The sequence below is a fragment of the Pimephales promelas genome, chromosome 13 (genome assembly GCF_988280905.1).
Source record: "Pimephales promelas chromosome 13, fPimPro1.hap1.1, whole genome shotgun sequence".
Classification (NCBI taxonomy): Eukaryota; Metazoa; Chordata; class Actinopteri; order Cypriniformes; family Leuciscidae; genus Pimephales; species Pimephales promelas.
The window spans coordinates 23,666,615-23,689,130 of NC_142781.1; the positions used below are offsets into that span (position 1 = coordinate 23,666,615).

Consider the following 22,516-nt stretch of genomic DNA (forward strand, 5'->3'; position numbering starts at 1 on the left):
TTTAGATAAAAAGCCAGTATTTCCTGTTTTATTTCTTTATTACTGGTAATTGTGACTTTAAATCTCTGATATTGGCAACTTTATATCTCCTAACTGTGATATATCTCACAATGCTTGAATGCGATTGCATCCCCCATGTTCACAGACAAGACTTAAACCTAGTCCCAGACTAAAATACATATTTGAACTGTTTAAACTGAAGGCAATTTACACTGACTTGGACCATGCCTGGACCATTGTTCTGTCACAAGATGCACATCTGTTTTTTTCTAAGGCAACTTAAAGTCCCTGTGAACCGGAAGTTACAAACGACTTTTCTCCAGTATTGTGACACATTTTTGAAATGGATATTGAATAGAGGGCAGCGTTTTACTTTAGCGCTCCTCCTCTCCATCTCTCGCTTATAGCAGGCTAACGGTTTGAGGGAAGTTGCCACGCCCTCGCGCCATAGGACATGACAGGAAGAGAAGTCGTTTCGAGGAGGGAGGGAAGGATGACCAATTTGATTAAAGATTATATGGGTAAATTAATTTAAAAAAAATAATGAAGTGCACAGATAAATCACTTATAATAAACACTACAATATTACTAATACGAATTGCAACATTTTTATTTCATGGCGACGTTATATGTCCTATTTAACTAAAGCCTAATCCTGGCTTAATCTAAGCCCTGTCTGTGGAACCAGGTTCATATCTCACAATTGCGGATTTATTTTTTCCTATTTGTGATGATATCCCACAATGAAAGTTTATTTGTCATAAATGTGAGATACATTCTATTGTGAATTTAAACATTTTTGCACACTTTACAGATTCATTTTTTATTCTAACTGAAATCAAACGAGTATATTTGTTTCCATAAATGAGCGTATTTGCACAAACAGTGATCTTTTAAATATGAAAATAATTTTCTCATCCTGAAAGCTGTTGCGGCATTTGTTCTCCAGTGTCTTGAGTCACTTAACATTCCGTCACACACTGTGTCGATAATATTGACGACTATGGGGTCACTTTGGTGAGACAGAAACATTTTTGGGGCTTGTTTTAAACATCCAGGTCTCCCTGAGCAACTTCCATAATGACAACAGCTTATGTTGCTAAAATAGGTTGACATGGTAACATCAGAGACTAACCTTGTCAGGCATGAGTAATGGCAATCTGCATGGCCTTTTAGGAAAGCAAATCTCATCCCTTGGATTCCATAGATGGTTTATTACCTTAAATCCTTCCCAATCCACACCCACTACTTTGGGAGTGAGCCATATTTTCTGATATATGCGGATATTAGCGATCAGAAACTACAGGAGCATGAGGATCCTCAGATTACCCGTAGTTTCCCAACCTAACTGCTCTTCCTATCTAGTATTTCAAAAGGTTCGTCATTTGTCTCTGCTTCATATGTTTCATTACCTTCCATTTGCTCAATTTGCACTGTGTTTTCCATTAAAGATAGTGTCTCTGTGTTTCATATCGCAGTTTCCTGTTGTTTTCCGTCCATGGCAAGTCAGAGGGTCATGTAATTATAGAATTACACCACGATTTCACACCTCATCTCCAGAAACTATTCTTGGCTCTAATTATTGGAGCGTCGTTATTAAACATGTCGAGTGATCTCACTGTTCTGACTGACAGGGTACATTATTATTGCATGCTTGTGGAGTTTCACTGCAGTTATTTTTGGCTAATAAAAGAGGGAAGTATATACAAATGTGTTGTCTTAGCTAAACCGATTTTGAATTGCAGAGAATGCATGTATTGTATTCACAACGTTATTTATCAGCCAATGGGTGCTATGATAGTTCTCTGCTATCATTTGCTGGTTTTCCCTTTTTGGTCTCATGGTAGAGACATCGCACGCCGCAAACATATTATCTTGCCAGTTTTCACTCGAAATTTGCATGCTAATAATAGGGAACTGTTATTTGTGGAAATATTAACTTATTTAACAGCATGATTGTGAATTGGTCACTTGGATGTAACATCGATAGCACACATTAACATCTTGGATGGAGTTAAAATGCTGTGAGATGAAAACATTGATACATTTATGTGTATAATGTATATTTCCTTATATTCTGATATATTATATTCTAGTACCTAGTTTATGTTTTCATACACACTGTAAGGTGAGTATAAAATCAGCTTTGTTTTCTCAGTGTGCACAATTGTATATTCCATCTCTATATAACCGTTTGATGGTAGAGATTATGATAATCACCCACACATACTGTATGTATGCATGTTGTAAGGCCGAATATTATATTATATTATTATATTATATTTATTATATTACATAATTAGTTGTAAATACATCTAATTGTTAATGCATAACAATTTTAAAGAGAATATATATTTTATATCATATATATATATATATATATATATATACAAGTTATGTGTATTCATGTTGAAATTTTATCCTGCTGTACAGCTAAATTTAAAATGTTAATTCTTTTTTTATATACACTTAGTTTAGCGAAGTATTGAAATTAATTGAAATGAATGATGTAACTTTGTTTTATTTGACTGAAGAAATTCCTCTGTGCTGTGACAGGTGGATTTCTTTTAATACAATCCAGTTAATGCAGTCATCATGATTCAAATCAGGGCAGTCAATTCAGAAATGTAGAATTTTTCCGAGAACACTGGTCTCGTGCATCACTGTCCCTCCTCTCAGGCTCAGTCGCATTTTCAGGCTATATCCTTGTGTCCAATTTCAAAGCAAACAGGAAATAGACAGTGATGTTTGAACATTGCAGTAACAGGAGCATAACTGTTATCACAAGGAATCCAGCAGGTTAATGGGATTTGCTTACTGTGCCTGTAACAGGGTATGCCAATAACTGTCTTTGCTTGCAGACTCAAGGGGAGAGAAAAAAGAAAGCAAGTGTCCGACTCCGGGTTGTGATGGCACGGGCCACGTCACGGGGCTGTACCCGCACCATCGAAGCTTGTCCGGCTGCCCCCACAAAGACCGCGTGCCACCAGAAAGTAAGCCGAATTTAGATGGCTGTTTGCGCTTGATAAATGTTCATTTTTGCTTCGTGCTGTTTGTGGTGTGGGCATGTTTTACCCCTCTTTTCTAGCATTTCTGTAATGCATATGACTTTGAGTGCATTTCCTCCTCCACCCAAAGCGGTGGCGCTCTTTCTCATACAAACAAGCTTTGCTTTTCTGGATGTGCTGATTGGTGATTTGTGTAATTTTAGCCTGTTTTCTCAATATGGCTGCACTGATCTCTTGGGCACAAAGCAGATTTTTCACCCCTACCTTTAGTCACACCTCTAATTGGATGAGGATCATGTGACAGGAGGGTTCTGATGAGTCAGTTTACTGCAGGCCCAGAGACGTAGAGCTGCAGGATGTGTCATAGACAACCTAATGGCTAGACTCATTCAGTTCACCAAAAATAAATCCATTATTTTTGAAGAGAGATTTGTTTTCCTCTAATGCCAATGCTTTCACACAACGTGCATGCCATTAACACATTGCTTGCCTAGAATCTTTATTCACCATATGGTGATTTACTTTATGATTAACTGATTTCAGCTGGAACGTTTCTTAGGAGCATGTGCATGCTGTTGTCACTGAGCCCGTTCAGCTTAATGGAACACAAGGCTTTCATACTCACTCTGGTTCCTCCTAACCTTCTCTCGCCCTCTCCTCTCTGTTTGTCCAAGTTCTTGCTATGTATGAGAATGTTCTAAAGTGCCCCACGCCTGGCTGCTCGGGACGCGGCCATGTAAATAGCAACAGGAACTCCCACCGCAGGTGAGTGGCTGGAAGGGACATGGAGAGAAGAAACTGGCGGCACTGTGGGGACTGATGTTCCCGTCTTTTTACACATTTTATACAGGGCATTTGAAGAATACATGGATTTAGATGGAGCCTTGCTTTCAGGAAGGGGAAGAGGGACTGACTTGTTTGTGTTATACTGAGCTTGATAGTAACTCATAGCTCCAGGCTCAAATATTTAATTTGTACATTGGCAATTTTGACTTTTTTAAATACCCACCCGGAAGGAGGAGGGGCATGGTGAACTTTTGAAACCTACAAATAAGCCTCTACCATTAATAAAATAAGACGCTGTTTGTTACAAGATGAAACAGAATTTAGCATCACATTTTGACTGCTTCTACTGCTCTCTTCTTTTGTAAGTCGCTTTGGATAAAAGCGTCTGCTAAATGACTAAATGTAAATTTGAATGCCTCTAAAAATGTATAAAATAAATAATTTATTTTTTAATTTATTTATTTTTAATTTATTTAATAATCAATTTTTAATTAATTATTTATTTGATAATATTTTAGTTTAATATTCATTTTAATTTTATGTAATCTATATGGTATATATATATATAATTGAATATATAATATTGTTTTTGTCATAAAACTGTAATGTTCTAATATTTGTACAATTGAAACAGAGAATATGGCCTATCCAAATCTAAATTTTCTTAAGAATGAGAGCTCCACACATACAGTACAACATTATGCAGTTAAGATGTGCCTCCATCTGCACATGGTGTACATTCAGACAGATGCAGTCTCCACCCGAAGTCGCTGCAGGCCATGTTATATGGAACAGCTCCTATGGGACACACACACACACACACACACACACATTATTAGAAGGGTTGAGCTGAAGAAAACAATGTATAATAGAGGAATATAACAACCTTGTACATTAATACTGTATATATGGTTTGTCTACACATTCCTCGTTGCATGGTTGCCATGGCAACTCGGCATAGTGACAGCCGTCCTTCTATCTGTCAGTCACCACTAACTCACTTTTTTCCCCCTTAAAATACCATTCATGTAAATGCACAAGTACCCTGTGCTTATAAGCTTTATGTGTTTCTAAAATTGCAGAGCGTGTGTTTTTTTTTTTCTGTTTGTCTCATTTGTTTATTTTTTATATTTTGAGAGTGACTGAATGGTTTCCGTATTACCCGAAGACAATAAGAAAATTGCCGACGATAAGAAGACAGTTTCCAACCATACAAAGGATTACAGATAGAGAGAGAGGGAGAGATGACTGAAAAGTGGGAGAAATAACAAACAGAGAGAGAGATAGTGAGAGTAATGAGAGGAAGAAACAACAAGGGAGAAAGAGTGCGAGTGAGAAAGGAGAAAAAAGCAGAGCAAGGGAGCGTAGCTGGATGTTCTGAAGCTCAGTTTGCTGTAGTGTGTCTCTCTGAAATGACTGCGGTATCTCGCTGTGAGGAGCTTTCTGAAGCCAGCCAGCCAGAAATGCCCAGCAGATATCTGCAAAGCTTTGCCTTCATACTATAGAACTAGGCCACATGAAATGCATAATTCATACATAAATATCCCCATGTCCCACACACACGCATACCAGGATTTTACAAACATGTTGGAAGTCCGTATTCAGAGAATGTCATAAAAAGCGGACTATTCTCTCTGACAGACTCATCCCCATACGCTGGTATTATACATTCCCTCATATCTCACTTTGTTCTTCAACTTCTGCTATCTGCTAGGCCAGGGCGTGTGTGTGCGTTTGAAAGTGTGTGTATGTGTGCGCCCTTACATGCTGCTCGTAACGTAATGTTAACACTACATAATTTGCTCTGCTGCTGTTGCAGTCTCTCGGGATGCCCCATAGCCGCCGCTGAGAAGATGGCGAAGGTTCAGGAGAAACATCTCCCCTGCGAGAGCTCCAAGTCCAACCAGGCATCAGACCGAGTCTTGAGGTACTGCGTGACCCTCCGTGACATATCTTTAATAAATGCAATAAGTCTGGCTTTGACTTGTTGTTGGAATGGTTCATTAAATCAATTCACATTTAACTGTATTTGTAGTAGAGCTTTCTGTTCCAGATTCCAGAAATAATTTGAATAAATATTTTTGAAAAACCAAATGAGGGGAACCGTCCATTTAAGATGAATCTTTTAATACAATTAATACAAAAGGTTGCAAGCATTAATTCATGTTGACTTTAAGTACAATATGTCCAGGCCCCTGACACCCAACCTTATTTTTTACTTGTTTCAGGCCCATGTGCTTCGTGAAACAGCTGGAGATCCCACAGTATGGGTACAAAAATAACGTCCCAACTAGCACTCCACGATCCAACCTGGCCAAGGAGCTGGAGAAGTACTCCAAGGCCAGCTTCGACTACAGCACCAGTTATGACAACCAACCTCATGCATACGGCAAGAGGTCCCTCACCCCAAAGAGCCATGGGCGGGACACCTCCCCCAAAGGATATGATGGTAAGCTTGTCTTTATTCTTTCCTCTGTCAATGAAGTTGGCATGGTAGCAAGTGTCAGAATTGATAAACTGGCCTTTCTCTTGGGGATCAGATTTAAATAAGATTAGAGTTAGTTGTGTACTGCCTGTAGCCTGGGTTTCCCCATGCTGCTTTGCCGCAGCGCGATTTTATTCATTTACATTTATTCATTTAGCTGACACTTTTATCCAAAGCGACTTGCAATTGCATTATATGTCAGAGGTCGCACACCTCAGGGTTAAGTTTATTGCTCAGGGACACATTGGTGTCTCACAGTGGATTCGAATTCGGGTCTCTCACACCCAAGGCATGTGTCTTATCCACTGCGCCATCACAACCCCAAAGAAAAGATTTGTAAAAAATAAAATAAAAATAAAATCAGCGTTTGGATTCACGCTGCTAGGCAGCCTGGACACCATGAACCAAATTTTCGCCTGAGATAGGGGACCAATCACAGAACGGGAAGGGAGCAGCAAAACGATGACAACGTACATGCGACACACCAAAGCAGTTACTTTGTTCTATCTATGGATCCATCTTGGAAGCGGACGTTAAGTTACCTTTTGATACAGCCTTTGTACATAAATCTTGTTCCTTGTCTTATTTTCTGTCGCTCTACACACGTCATCTGGTATTATTAAACCGATTGGCTATGAGACATTTGATAGACATTCGTAGCACCCAATAATACGGCTCTGGGCATTCGTAAGCCACGCCTCAAATACGAGAAAATGAACGTGGTTTCCAAACCATGTCTCATTCTCAATGATACGTGGTCTGGCGTTTGCCAGGCTATACTGCCTGACATACTTGTGATATATATACCATTAAAAAAAGATTACTTTCTGTATTCTATTTTGAAGTAAAGTCCTTCCCTTAATAAACTCATTCGTTTGGATTCGTCGAGTTCAGTGCTCCTTTATTGGAAATCCTACTTCACTTATTGGCTTCTGAAATGATTAATAACCTAGGTACACAAACCCAGTGAAGAGATTTCCAATTTGCATGTAGATCATTTAATAGAATTATGGCTTGATTGATATTTTTGACCACCAAATGCATGTCTGTGAAGAATGTTAAAATATATTTTAATATGATTTATCATTTTTCATGAAATTCTTTGTATGCATACTGTATTAATGCATATTGATATTGAAGGCCGTTATGTGACCTTTTTGCATGATGCCTAATGTCTGGGTGTAGGTTCTTAGTTTCCTCAAACATTTTGTTTCTCTGTCTTTGGTTCAAGCTTCATTTTTAAAAAATTTTGTTCAGCGCCGTAGCTCTCAACTACAGCCCCGGTCTTGATAAATGAGTGCACTTACATTTGTGAAAGAATCAAATTAACTGGAACGATTTTGTTCAAAATGGTAGAGGTTGATTTCACGCCCAAGCCAGAAATTGTAGAGATTTCCTGTCAACAGAATTCGGCTGGATATTTTGGTACGGTTTCATTAGCTGTGCTTAAAATAACTCATTTTCATTATAACTCATGGTTATTACATCAGAACAGTCTTGATTGCCCATACGGAGCATTACAGCATGCCCTGCAGTGATAATATAGACAATGTTATTGAAATCTGAACACCACATCTCTGAAATTAAAGAGCATTCTTGCAAGTGAAGTTACTTGCATGCTTTATCTTAGAAATTCTGTTTTTGATAAATGAGACAATTGAAGAAAATTAAACCTTGGGAGAAGAAAAATGAGAATAACATTCAATTAATGTAAGGAATTAACGACACTTCATTTAGACTCAGTTGGCAACATCAATTAGTTACACCCAGTTTAGTTGTAATGGCAGCATTGCTATTTGTCTCAATGCAAAATGAGATGAAGAATTGGATCAAATGGGAGAGAAGTATACATCTTGAATAATTGATTATAACTGTATTTTAGCAGCTAATTTGTCAGCTTCCAGTATTTGAGGATACTCAGTTCCTTAATCAGTAACTGGTTTTTTTCTCAGATATTTTGTCTGGATGCAGACCAGAGTTTGTCTATGAATGTGGATTTATATAAAAAAGAAATGCTGTTTAAATGCTCTCCGTGCAGGTCTTAGATTTCATGTTAACAATGTGTAGCCCTTTGCATGAAACCTAGATACACTGTCAAACCATTTCTCCTCCTCTCTCTCTCTCTCTCTCTCTCTCTCTCTCTCTCTCTCTCTCTCTCTCTCTCTCTCTCTCTCACACACACTCTCATAATTTCTCACAGCATTCATCATGAAACATCAGCTCATATAATAAGCCTATGTGTGTACATCTATCTATCTATCTATCTATCTATCTATCTATCTATCTATCTATCTATCTATCTATCTATCTATCTATCTATCTATCTATCTATCTATCTATCTATCTATCTATCTATCTATCTATCTATCTATCTATCTATCTATCTATCTATCTATCTAGTATTCCTTCTCTCTCTCTCTCTCTCATTCTGTCTATCTGTCTATTGCTCCATATCCATCCATCCATCAATCCATCCAAGTGCAAGCAGCCCATCTGACCTGGTATATGTGTGTGTGTGTGTGTGTGTGTGTGTGCAGCCAAGCGCTACTGTAAGACCTCCAGCCCAGCCAGCAGCACCACGAGCAGCTACGCTCCCAGCAGCAGCAGCAGTCTGAGCTGTGGAGGAGGGGGAGGAGGAGGAGGAGGGGGAGGAGGAGGAAGCAGCGCCAGCAGCACCTGCAGCAAGAGCAGCTTCGACTACACACACGACATGGAAGCCGCCCACATGGCTGCCACCGCCATCCTCAACCTGTCCACGCGCTGCAGAGAGATGCCCCAGAGCCTCACCGGGAAAGGCCCGGAGCTCCTGGCACAGGTGAGGGTCGACAACTTTTTCCTGCCAGTTCCTCTCTCTCATGCTCACCCACTTGTACTGCTAATATATTTTTCTTTCTCTCACTGGGTATTTCTTAGTTTCTCTGCACTGCCTTCCTGTATGACTGTGCTTTGTGCTGGTAAAGCAAGGTAGTGCGGCGAAATGAGGGCATGCCCATTTAGAGTCATTCTGGGCAAACCCCTGGTCCTCTCTTCCGAGCTACTGAGCTCATTTGCACAGGGTGTGATTTAATACATTGAATGACAGCAGCACCTTTGTAAGCTCCTGCGGGTCCTCTCTGGTACAGTCAGGGTCATCATATGAGCCTAATGGTCTGAGCCGGCCATGATTGCTTTAGTGACGCATCGATTTCAGACATAATCTGTATGGTGATAAAGAGAGCGAGGGGATGGAGTGGACCAGAGGAAGCTGGCAGCTGCAGGAACGCTGGAGTAGTGGTGCCCATACCCTTTCTCGCAGAGGCAAGTAGAATTAAAGTCGATTTCAGCTGTGGTCCAGGCCAAGCCAGCTCTCCCAGCATCCCTCTGGGTACATAGGAAAGACAATGACCTCTCTTTAAGGACAGTGAGGCAGCAGGCTGGAGGGAGAGGGGATGAAAATGAAAGAGAGAGAGAGAGGGACAGAGGTAGTGAGCTGCAGGGCTCTATATATTCACTAACAAGCAGCTGTACATGGAGATGTAGGGCAGCGCAAAGAAGATGCTTGCACTCTCTTTTTTCATATCATTTTTCCTCCAATACTTTCACACACTGTAAAAAAATTGAAATTTTCTTCTAAAATGACCATTTTTATCAAGCTTGTATATTTAAGTTCAGTAATTTCACTTAAATGACAATTAATAGGTAATCTTCATTGCCATTTAAGTGAAATTACTGAACTTAAATATACAAGCTTGATAAAAATTATCATTCTAGAATAAAATTTCAAATGGCACTTAGAGGCTTTTGCATCTGAACTCTTCATATATATATATATATATATATATATATATATCATACTGAACCTAAAGTTTTGAACGGTAGTGTACATACAGAACAAAGTGTGTGTTGGCTCATAATAAAGAGCTTAAGACTTGACAATGAAACATGACAAGGCTAGCTAACAACTAACTAATCATTTTAAGGAGAGGTACAAACACAGCTTGATATCAACCCAAAATCAGCTACAACAGTGTAAATAAAACTAGCAAATGGTCAAACAATGCAACCATATTAATTATTCATCCCCAGTGCAGGGAAGGGGAAAGAAGCGAGAAACTTGTGCATATTTAAACACACAATAAAAGCTACGTTTGTTAGTTCAACTAAGTATATTATAACAGAAAATCTCCTTCATGATCTTTTGCTTGTGTGTATGTTGTTGTATTTATAAAATGGTTAGTTCCAATCCTTGATTCTGGTTGGTCAATAGCTGTGCTTTATTCATGATAAAACATGGCTATGACTGCTTCACCCAACTCTTCTATTTATCACTGTGCAACACTGCAGTTCCTATGTTGTTTTTATTTGAGCTTTCATGCAGATTACACATTGGAACGTTGTTGCTGTTCACGGTCGGGTACTATTTTTTTCTAGCGGAAGCAAGGCTTTCAGTGATTTTACTTAATGAAAGTTGCACTAATACATTTTTTTTTTTTTTTACTTTAATATTTTTATTGTGTGGTAACCGTTTTATAAAAGCAATAAGGTACTCGAGGCAAGTGCTGTATAAGTGCTGTACTACACAGCCTCTCGTACCTTATTGCTTACTTAAAACATTAGTCTTTTCTTCCCTTTTGCGATGTATACCTGAGTAAAATGGCTTCTCGAACGGGAAAAATAAAGTGGATGACTTAAAAAAAACGTTTACTAATAAATCATTTATATAATTTTTATGATTTCATAAGTAAACTAAAAACAATAAACAAAAAAATAAAAATTTCTAACAATGTTTATTTTTACAAAATAATCATTAAAATATTAATAATAAATAAAAAAATTTACTTGATGAAAGAATCGATTTAACAGTGCGTATAAACCATGTTCCCAGCCTCATCTGTCATTCTTCCCTTCCATATCTTACTCTGCTTCTTTCTTATCATTTTACCTCTTAATAATTCCCTTTACTCTCTATTCTCGTATCAATCCTCCTCCTCTTCTCTTTTTCATGGCAGAGCCCTGATGACAGAGATGGGGATGAAAACGGAACCCTGGATCTAAGCCGGGCTGGAGGGATGGGGGAGGGCAGTGGGGGTACAGTGCTGACCCCCCTGCAGCCCATGTCGCCCCAGCGGCAGGCCTTGCTCAACAGCCACTGCTACCAGATGAGCACAGCAGAGTGCTGGGACCTGCCTGTGGACTACACCAAGATTAAACGCCTGGACGAGGACCACAAGGAGGTACTGTGCCCCACCCCCAGCCCTTGAGTCTGGCTGGAGACGGCACGGCAACACTCACTTTTTGCCCACTGTCGAATGTGATCAGTATTTGAATAGATTTAATTTACTGAGATTTACTAAATAGACTTAGAGTTTGGCAGTAGCAATTACCAATTTGTATTATTAAACAGAAGATAATACAAATGTGAATACATTTTTATGCTTGATTGTGTAATATAGTGTAAGTACTATGGAACTAACTAAACATTATTGTGTGTTTGCGTATCCCGAGACAGCAACGTTGACTTGACCAATGGCGTAAGCTTAGGGTGGAGCTACAGTGTCTGTTTCTCTAACCAATTAAATAGCTGATGAGGAAGAGTGTTCAGGAAACCTGTTTGAAAGTTTATTTTTTAAGTCAACATTTTTTTATATGACTTTCTTCTTTCAGCCGAACACAATCGGAGTTATATTAAATACAGTAATATCCAGGCTTTTCCCAGCTTTGTAATGCCATTGAATTGTGCCCAAGTTTTTGACGCATCCATCCATCATAACGGTAATCCATACGACTCCAGGGGGTTAATAAATGCCTTCTGGAGCGACACAATGGGTTTGTGTTAGAAAAATATCCAAATCTACAACTTTATAATCACTGGCTTCCGTGAAGGTCCGTGCTCACGATCACGACAAAGTCAATTTCCGGCGGAAGAGTTGACCTCTGACCCGAAGTATGACGTAGGACGTAGCTCCTCATTTTTTTATTTTAAACTTCTCATTTTAGACTTCCAATTTGTGACCTGTGTTTTGTTTTGCTCTATCCTGGTCACACCAGATCTCTTCTCTCGTGAAAGCGTGTACACACGTTGCCGGAAGCCAGTGATTATAAAGTTTTAAATGTTTCAAGTAATAATATTTTAAAAAGATTGTTTTACAAAAACCCTTCGCGTTACTCCGGAAGGCATTTATTTACCTTCTGAAGTCGTATGGATTATTGTTATGATGGATGGATGCACTTTTTTGAGCTTTGAAAATTCTGGCACAATTCAATGATATTACAAATCTGGGAAGAGCCTGGATATTATTTAATTCCGATTGTGTTCTGCTGAAAGAAGAAAGTCATCTACACCTAGGATGGCTTGAGGGTGAGTAAATTATGGGATAATTGTAATTTTTGGGGTGAACTATTCCTTTAAGAAAGCTGTATTTCCTTCTATTGTAGTGATTTGAAGGATGGTAGGACTGTAAGGACATCTAGTGTATAGTACTGGTACTGCATGCCTTGAAATGGGAATTGGAATTATTATTATTTCAAAAGGAATATCATGTTTTTTCCTAAATTGTTGGGAAATTTGAATTCATGTAAAATTGGCTGAATTAGATTTTTTGTGTCTTTTTTTATTACTATCAGGCCACTGTACCATTCTTCCTTCTTATTCTGCATCATAACATGCATTGAAATCTCTCTTTTTCTTTCTCTTTCCTCATTTTCAGGATGACCTGGACCCCTTTCAGGATCTATTAGAAGAGCAGCAGTATTCAGGAGACGTGTCCCTCCCCAGCCCCAAACACAAATTTGCTCCCTGCAAGGAGAGCAAGAAGGAGCTCCTCACGTAAGCATAACATTTGCACTGTATAAAGACTATTTAAAAATAATATTTAGTGTGTCCATTGTACATTACTGATGTTTTTTAAAGAATTTTATACTTTTAATCAACTAGGATGGATTAAATGCATGAAAACTAAAGGTTTCTATTTAAAATAAATGCTGAAAAAAACCCCCACAAAAATATCCAGCAGCACAACTCTTTTCAACATTGATAATACACAATGTTTCTTAAAGCACCAAATAAGCATATTAGAAGGATTTCTGAAGGATCATGTGACACCAAATATGGGAATAATTGTGGTGAAAAATTCAGCTTTGCCATCACAGGAATACATTACATTTAAAAAAAAAAAAAAATCTCAGTTTTATTACATCTCTCATCTGCCTTCTCTATTTTAACAGTTTGAATTAATTACTAAATAAATTATAAACGTTATATATATATATATATATATATATATATATATATATATATGAAGAGTTTAGATACAAAAGCCTCTAAATGCCATTTGATATTTTCTTCTAGAATGGTCATTTTTATCAAGCTTGTATATTTAAGTTCAGTAATTTCACTTAAATTGCAATTAATACGTAATCTTCATTGCCATATAAGTGAAATTACTGAACTTAAATATACAAGCTTGATAAAAATGATCATTTTAGAAGAAAATTTCAAATGGCACTTCATATATATATATATATATATATATATATATACATGAACTCAATATATATATACAACTCTTCATATATATATATATATATATATATATTTCACAGTCAGTGAGTCAGTTTTTTTCCAAAGTACAATTCATTTATTTGAATGTAAAACCTTTTGATGATATATATGACCCTGAGTGCACGTTAGCAGCAGCTGTGCAAGTATACCATGTCTCATACCAAATCCTCTCTCAAGGCTATCAAGCTGCCAACTGGCTGACAAGGGCATGCGTGGTATGATGACATCTAACTCCCAGGATCTGAAGTAAGCCCTCATGCTCTCGTGTTTACACACTACCTCAATTGACCTTCAAAAATGAGGTCTATCTGAGGTTACACTAATCTTTTTCATGTTTTCATTGCTTGCAGGTGTCCTACTCCTGGCTGTGATGGCTCTGGGCATATCACAGGCAACTATGCCTCACATAGAAGGTGAAGACTCACAGATATGCACATTAAAAATTGATTTGACTGCCAGTGGATTATAAAAAAAAAAATGTTTTTCTTGCCCTGAAGTCTGTCAGGTTGTCCCCGGGCAAAGAAGAGTGGTATTAAAATAATGCACAGTAAGGAGGACAAGGATGACCAGGAGCCAATCAGGTGCATTTTCTTTAAATTCCCTCATCTGTCCAAAGTAACTCAAAGTTGAATGTTACTTGCAGCAGTTTAGAGTTGTAAAGTTCGACCAATTGTACTGCAGTAGGAACTTCACTATCTGTGTGTGCATGGCTACTCGCTCTTGCTTGTGTGTGAGAACTCATCCCTGCTGTGCCCGATGTCTGTAGGTGTCCTGTGCCAGGCTGTGATGGCCAGGGTCATGTGACTGGGAAGTATGCATCCCACCGCAGTGCATCCGGCTGCCCGCTGGCCGCCAAGCGTCAGAAAGACGGTTATGTGAACGGAGCGCCTTTCTCCTGGAAGTCTGGCAAGACAGACGGCATGACCTGCCCCACCCCAGGCTGCGATGGCTCTGGCCACGTCAGTGGCAGCTTCCTCACCCACCGGAGGTACACCAGTGTGGGATTGTTTCTCAGCAAGGCCATCATATAGCAAGAAATCATTTCCTTAATCAGTATTTTTGTTTTGTTTTTCAATAAAAATATCTAAACTTTCTTAACTATTCAAATTGCTTTCGATAATTGAAATAAAGCTGAAATAAAATAAAATATAAATATTAGATTTACTTAAAAAAACATTAGAAATGTTGATTTTGCAACTAAAATAAATAAGATACCGTTAAAGTGCTAAAATGAGTAAATTAAAAACTTAAATAAACAAAATCCAAATAGATTTTTTTACTAATAAAAATTACACACAAAAAAAAACATTTTAATTTGAAAACTAAAAATTTTGAAAATTAAAAATGTAAATATGAACAATAAAAGCTAATTAAAAATATTACTATAATAGTATATAAATAGTACTAAAACAACAAAGTATATTAAGACAATTATGTTTATTTTTCTTAATACCACATTGACATTCTTTTTTTTTTTTAAAGTTTAAGGAATTGTGTTGGTTTATGGTTAAAACAAGAAAAAAAATTGCCAGAGGTTTAAGGAAAATGCTGTTAAAGATATATTCACTAAAAACATATTAATTTCATAATTATCACATAATTTGTATAAGTAAATTCATCTTGTTTATCTCGTTTTAAAAATTGCCAGTGGTTTAAGAAAAATACAGTTCATTTAAGATATATTCACTAAAAACATATCAATTTAAAATGATCATACAATAATATTTAGATAAAGACAAGACAAATATGTGGCAGTAAATGTATGTGAATCAGTTCATGTTTTTCTTAAACATTAACTAATGTAAATATTTAAATAATTGTGACATTTTTTCATCAGTTTTTAATCTTTCTCATGTTTTATTTGTATGTCTGTAGTCTGTCTGGCTGTCCCCGTGCCACATCTGCTATGAAGAAAGCGAGGATGACAGGGGTTGAAATGCTCACAATCAAGCAGAGAGCAAGTAAAGGTACATCATTTTTTCTTTTATTATATCATTAATAATGAAATAAAATTAATTTCACATGCCATCAATGACATTTTTAACAGTGAATATCTCCATGTTCCCTTCTAGGCATAGAAAATGATGAAGAGATAAAACAACTGGATGAGGAAATCAAAGACCTGAACGAATCAAACAATCAAGTAGAGTCAGACATGATCAAATTAAGAACTCAAGTAAGAACATTTGCCATCTCTCAAATCGGGCATTGGCCGTGTGTTCAGTCACAGAGATGCCTTTGTCTCTCTTTCTTTCTCCTGCCAGATCACCACCATGGAGACTAACCTGAAATCCATCGAGGAGGAAAACAAGGTTATAGAGCAGCAGAATGACTCGCTACTGCATGAGCTCGCCAACCTCAGCCAGTCCCTCATCAACAGTCTCGCTAACATCCAGCTCCCTCATATGGTAAGAGCCAACGGACATGAGTCCTCAACTAGGAGTAAGAAAATATCAGTGATCAAGGGACTACAAAGCCCCGTGAATCTGAATTAATTCATTTTATTCATGTATGACCTACAAATAAATGTTTCTCTGCATAGAATAGTCTTTTAGAATCATATAGACTGCCTCTTGTTGAAAGCCAGGGCCTGAGTCTGCATATCAGACGCTACCAGTAGTGATGAAATTCCGGTTTCTATTTTTTCTCCCATCTGCTTCTTTATGTCTGTTGTTGAGTTCCTCGCAGTTCCATATGCTTCTGTGCTGAGGTCACTCCCCTTTACTGACCATTGTAGAAAAAACAACCTCCACTCCAACGACTGCTTTTCAGTTGAGTAACAACATGGCCGCTGTGGATCAGACATGATGAAATCACAGAGCCTTCATATACACATTAAGACGGGGCGTGATTGGAAAAGCCTTGTTCAAATGTGGCAGCCATGTTAGTAAACAACTGAAACATGTCTTCTTGAATATGGCTCCTGAAATCTCCACCCCCACTGTTGATGGATGCTATTTAGAGTGCGCACGAGGGGTCCTCAAGCTGCACTAACATCAGACGAATGTTGCCTATTCATGTGTCATGCCGCTCAACCAAAACTTGCACTGCAAAAAATAGCGTTCTTCCTAAGCATTTTTGTCTTTCTAGGACAAATATCTAAACTTTCATAAATCAAGCTACATTTACTTGAGAAGCAAAATGACCTAAGCTACAGTATTAAGGGACAGATTTACTAAACAGGGCAAATTAGTGTGAGAGCGTAATTTCAAAAGAGTGCCGAAGTTCTGCACGTGATCTACTGATGACACGCAAACTAAAGAACACAGATGCAGCATGGCCAATGCAATCTACAAAGAGCAGCCCATTAGTATCTGGTTTGAGACATGCTTTTTTGGTCTGCTTTTTTTGCATTTGGACTCCTACAAATGTAAATGCAATAAGGTCAGCCGCAAAAATAACTGTCCATGCCCTTTTCAGCGCTACTTTTTTTCTGCGTGTCTTTAGTAAATCCTGACAGCAGTTTTTTAACGGCAAAACAATCTGCCAATGGGGTCAGAAAATTAGTCTTGTTTCCACTTTGAATTAACCTTCAAATGGTCTTCCTTTCCTGTTTACACTTCTGGGCTTCGGGGTCTATATGACCCCAACAATTGATTGAGTAATTGTACAAAAAATAGACATTTTTAATCATACAAATAATATATCATTACTTTTTTTTTTTTTTTTTTACTTCTCATCTATTTATTAATGCTGTGTTTTTGGAGATATAAAGTACTTTTGTATCCATATACCACACAATTCCTCAACTACACCATTAGCTTGCATATGAAATATAATTTTTTTATGATACATTGCATTTATGCTCTAATACTAGGCCTTCATTCCTGTGTAAAAATTTTCAGATTTATGCCGGATTTTGAATAAAATATATTTAGTTTTTTCACATTTCCCATTCATTTCAATGTGGGGTCATATTGACCCGAAGACCATAAGTGTAAACCGAATCAAGCCCCGTTTTTTTTTTTTTGTTGTTGTTGTTGTGTTTATAGATAGATAATGTATGAAAAGTCACAAAATCTTATTCCACTGAAATTAAGGGAACCTTTTTTTATTAAGTAAAAGTCGATTGGGGTCCCCATGACCCGATTAGTTCACCCAAAATTTTTCACTCATCCTCATGCCGTTCCAAACCCGTAAAATGTTCGTTCGTCTTTGAAACACAAATGAAGATCTTTTAAATGAAACCTGTGAGATTTCTGTCCCTCCATTTACAGCTACGCAATACCACTTTGTCGCTTCAAAAAGTTCATAAAAAGATCGTAAAACAAATTCATACGAATTTAGTTAATATTTTCTGAAGAGACACGCTAGGCTTTTAGGCTTTTATTCTCATATAATCATTAATCAGCGAATATAAACAGAAGCTCAACCGTACGTGCTCAACGCACGAGAACAAACCTCTTATAGAAGCTCAAATGTGCTGCATAACACAGAATGAAATCTCATTGGTTCTTGCAAGTCAAGCGAACTTCTTTTTTTATCATAACTGATGTGTGCGCATTGATATGTAAGAAAATTTGGACTGCTCAATTCATATGGTTAATTTTACGATCTCTTCATAAAAATATTAAAATCTTATAAGGGGTAGTTGCATGGACTTTCAGTGGAGGGACAAAAATCTCTCAGATTTCAGGATTAAAATATCTTCATTTGTGTTTGGGTTGGGTTTGGAACAACATATGTGTGAGTTAACAGACTATTTCTCTATAAGTTTGTTTTTCTCACCCCATTGGCAGATATTTTGTCTTATATTATGCTTAAATTCACTTCATTTTGATCTTTCTTTTTTGGTTTAGAAAACATTTAGCTTAAGTAAATGTATTTTTAGATATTTGTACTGGGAAAACAAGACAAAAAAGCTGAGGAATAGCAAATGTTTTGCGTTGTGGTGTTCTGTACTTCCACGTGTAAAGTCGAGTATGTCAGTTTTATTGAGACCTCTGGCTTTTAGCCTGGCTAATAGTCTTTTCTCTACACCTCTCCCTTCTGTAGAAACCGGTGCCACTGAAAGAGGCCCCTGTTAAAAATTACTGCTGTTTACAGATGCCCCACAGAGTAAGAGATTCATTTTCCATAGTCTAACTTTATCCTTCTCCTTACTATCATTTTCCTCCCCCTAGTCCCCCCCCCCCCCTTTTGTAGCACACACTACGATCATGAAGGTCCATACATATTACCCGAGTGCCACACATATTGACCACTTCAGGGTATAGCGATAAGAAAGCTGGGGTTGCAATATGAGCCATATTTATTTTTTTGGTATGTAAAACACATTATTTTATCAGGCACAGTGATGATGCTCATCGATATCTGTCTGCTACTCATGGCGATCTGTTTAATATCACTCGTGAATGCCAGTATTACGTACATACTCATCATGAGCATGAATCTCACACCAGTGCATGCATACATTATGTATGTGCATTAATTCTTTTGTTATCCATCAGATATATCTTTTTTTAGAAGCATCGCAGTAGTTGTACCAACAAACAGTGGCCATTTTAATGTGACTGGTCAAGCCCTGCATTTCCAGAGATGTATTTTCTATAAAACCCTAGCTGATATTTAGTTTTAAAGGCAGCATTGTGGGTTCATTCCTCCCTAAAATATCCTCTTTTTCCTTCCCTTTCTGTCTCAATTGTGTGTTTGATTGAACATTGTATGATCGATTTCTGTTTCCAACCTCCAATGATCCCGATCTGTTCCGCAGGAGCCGATGAACGAGCAAAACTTTGACACTTATGTGAGCACTTTGACAGATATGTATACTCACCAGGACCAGTACCAGAGTCCGGAAAACAAGGCCCTTTTGGAGAACATAAAGCAAGCGGTTCAAGGCATCCAAGTGTAGCTTTTGCGATTGGCTATTGGCCGAGTCACGGGGTCGTGTGATGAGAGCGTTAAGAATCGATAAGAAACAAAAGAAACCCATTATGTAAAAAGTATGGATAACTAGTATGATTTTTTTGCTGCTGTAATTTATTGTATTATTTGGCATTATTTATGATTCCGTTATGCTTTTGACACACAAAAAAAAAAAAATACATAACTTATTTGTTGCCTTGCTTTAAGACGACAACTACCAATGGCAAATGTTTTGAGGAACATTCATGTTTTGTACATTTTTCATATGACCTGACATAATGTGATGTACTGTTTATAGCTGCTAATGTATGCACATTTTATAGTGTATATGTATTTATTAATTGTAAACAAAAACCATCCATTATTTTAAATCTAAAGAGGTGCAGAGGGGATACACTGAGGGAATGTAAGGGCAATCAGCTTTGATCTGAGCTTCTCTTTATGGGACTAATGGGAACTAATGTGCTGTGCAGGCTGTTCAATGGGTGTACAGTGGTACATTTTTGTGGTTTCGATTTTGGGTACATTTTGTAACAATATTGAGAAACGTCTTTTGGTTTCGGAATCATATTTATAGTGGTCAGTGTGGGCACTCTAATGCAGTACGTTTATTGTTTCGCTTGTTTTAGTTTTTTTATTTCTTCGTTTTAATTCCCAAAATAGATGGAAAAATAGAAAAAAAAAAAAAATCTTGTGAAAGCAAACATCATGACACGGAAACTCACTGGTGTAAATCCCAAGAAATATTTCATAACTTCTCAAATATTTTCAAAGTCTGTTCTCGAAATGTAACGCCCGGCGGCTTGAGGCCAATAACTACAGAAAATTTCAAGGAGACAATCCAACATGAATTATTAATTTAATGATCGTAAAATGTTAGTGGTAGTATGATAGGATATCAGCAATATATGACAACGAATCAATCATTTATTTAGATATGGGATGCAAAAGTTTGGGTATATGCAATTTCTTATTCTTACCATAGTAGAAAGCTGATGAATCTTTTTACTAAATGTAAAGTATTAAGTTTTATATAAATCTTTTAATACAGTCATGTTTTAGGGTTTAAACATGGGTGATCAAGTCCAAAAGGATGAATGCATTATGATTTAACATTTCTCATGTTCGATTTTGCACAGGGACACCTTTGTTTCCATGTTTTGGTGTTTTTATTTGTTTCAGGAGACCAAGGAGGTGCCCAGATGTTTGAATTGTGGGAAGTTTATTTATTTTCTTTTCTTTGAAGAAAGTAAATCTGTGTATGAATGTTAGTTTACCAGTGTGCTGGATATACAGGGTTAATGTCACCATCCATACGTCATTGTGTCATAGTAATGGAGCACTTGTCTTGTAGATTTTGTCCAAGCAATCATGTAGAGAATCATCTGGTCACGAGTGCACAACAAATACAACTATATCAGCAATGCAACTCCAATCAGTTATACACAGTATTATGAGAGGTCAGCTTGCCTTCTGTGGTTACCTGCGATTCACTTTCATTGATTCTTTTTTTTTTTTTTTTTTTTACATTCATGAGAAATCAGCGGCACTTTAAGCTCTACAAATAAAGGAAATTGAAGCAGGATGCTTTTAATTTTTGATAAATAAACGATGAAGCGACAGTAGCGTGTGAGGGTTGTTTACTGAATATTACTCTATCATATCTTAAGGACATATGTACAGTTATAGTATGGGAACCCCACGTCCGTCTTCATTTAGGCAAAGCCCATTGAAAGCATCAAGCAAAGCCAGAAATTGGGATGATTTTCAGTGGTGGGTTTTAAAGTTATTTGTATTTATCGAGCATGAGTCAAAGCTGTCACAGTGATTTTTAGTGTGAAATGACTCTGGTTGATGCTGAACGTCTACGTGGGACATTGTTTCGGAAAATCTATAATTTTTCTATCAGCGAGAAGACTAGCATTGTGTTTTCCGAGAGCTCATGCAAAAGGTGCTAGTAACTCTTATTTATCATTCTGTAATATCCAGACATCTCCCCAACCACAGCACATTTCTCTCTCCGAAAGCTTTGTGTATGCAGCTAATTTCCAAGATAGTAATGCTTTTAACACACTGATAGCAAAATACAATATCCTCTCATCCACTATCATAACTGATTTGACAGGAATGGGGATTTTAAGCACAATTCCGCTGCTCATTTTCAGTTGGCACATTGTACTTCAAAAGGTTATCTGTGACTATTTAAATAGAAACTATCTATGGTGTCACATGCTTGAATGCAGAATACTTTTCTTATTAATAATTGTGAAATCATCAGGTTACAAGTTTCCATTTCAAATGGATTTTAATTAACCATTTTAAACCAGGATTTTTCTATTAAAAAATAAAGAAGCATAGCTTTCTTAATGTCTCTTGCTCTCTTCCTCTATCCAGCTCTTTAGCTATCTTTTTCTCTCTTATTTTCATTTTCAACCACATGGCATGATTTCTGTTGGTATGATACTTTTTTTGCTCTAAGTGTTTAAGATCACAAGTTGCAGTGATATTTCATTTTGAAATTGTGAACTTTGTACAATTTTTATCATGCTGGTGTTGACATCTCTTACTCAATAAAAATTGTGTTGCCACATTACATGTCCCTTTTTATTTTGAATTGTTATTGAAATCATTACTGTTTGCATCAAAGTCTATTATAGAGGGTAAAAAATCCGTTAATATTCATCTCAGTGGAAGTTGCTCGACTGTTGCAGAATCAGATCCAAAAGTAGGCTAGTATACTACTTCCATTTGATCAGATGGAAACATTAAGAAATAGACCTCTTTCTGTTACAAAACGTATATACAATAATATAAATAAATACCTGTGTT

The 22,516-nt window shown here is 37.2% G+C and overlaps 1 protein-coding gene across 7 annotated transcripts in view; it reads left to right on the forward strand.

The window, feature by feature from the left end:
• The window catches only part of myt1la (myelin transcription factor 1-like, a), a 61,469-nt gene extending 39,192 nt beyond the window's left edge, over nucleotides 1-22,277 (forward strand). For 6 of the 7 annotated variants that reach the window (XM_089118667.1, XM_039693200.2, XM_039693199.2 and 3 more), the window contains 16 exons: nucleotides 2,862-2,993; nucleotides 3,683-3,773; nucleotides 5,614-5,721; nucleotides 6,023-6,243; nucleotides 8,817-9,094; nucleotides 11,268-11,492; nucleotides 12,966-13,084; nucleotides 13,997-14,065; nucleotides 14,170-14,232; nucleotides 14,317-14,400; nucleotides 14,586-14,807; nucleotides 15,695-15,786; nucleotides 15,892-15,995; nucleotides 16,084-16,227; nucleotides 18,815-18,877; nucleotides 19,533-22,277. In XM_089118667.1, the coding sequence (XP_088974793.1) occupies nucleotides 2,862-2,993; nucleotides 3,683-3,773; nucleotides 5,614-5,721; nucleotides 6,023-6,243; nucleotides 8,817-9,094; nucleotides 11,268-11,492; nucleotides 12,966-13,084; nucleotides 13,997-14,065; nucleotides 14,170-14,232; nucleotides 14,317-14,400; nucleotides 14,586-14,807; nucleotides 15,695-15,786; nucleotides 15,892-15,995; nucleotides 16,084-16,227; nucleotides 18,815-18,877; nucleotides 19,533-19,673 (2,156 nt within the window). In that variant the 3' untranslated portion in view covers nucleotides 19,674-22,277. The remainder of the gene's footprint in view (nucleotides 1-2,861; nucleotides 2,994-3,682; nucleotides 3,774-5,613; nucleotides 5,722-6,022; nucleotides 6,244-8,816; nucleotides 9,095-11,267; nucleotides 11,493-12,965; nucleotides 13,085-13,996; nucleotides 14,066-14,169; nucleotides 14,233-14,316; nucleotides 14,401-14,585; nucleotides 14,808-15,694; nucleotides 15,787-15,891; nucleotides 15,996-16,083; nucleotides 16,228-18,814; nucleotides 18,878-19,532) is intronic. The other variant, XM_039693203.2, reaches the window with a different exon arrangement.
• The last annotated feature ends 239 nt before the right edge of the window (nucleotides 22,278-22,516 follow it).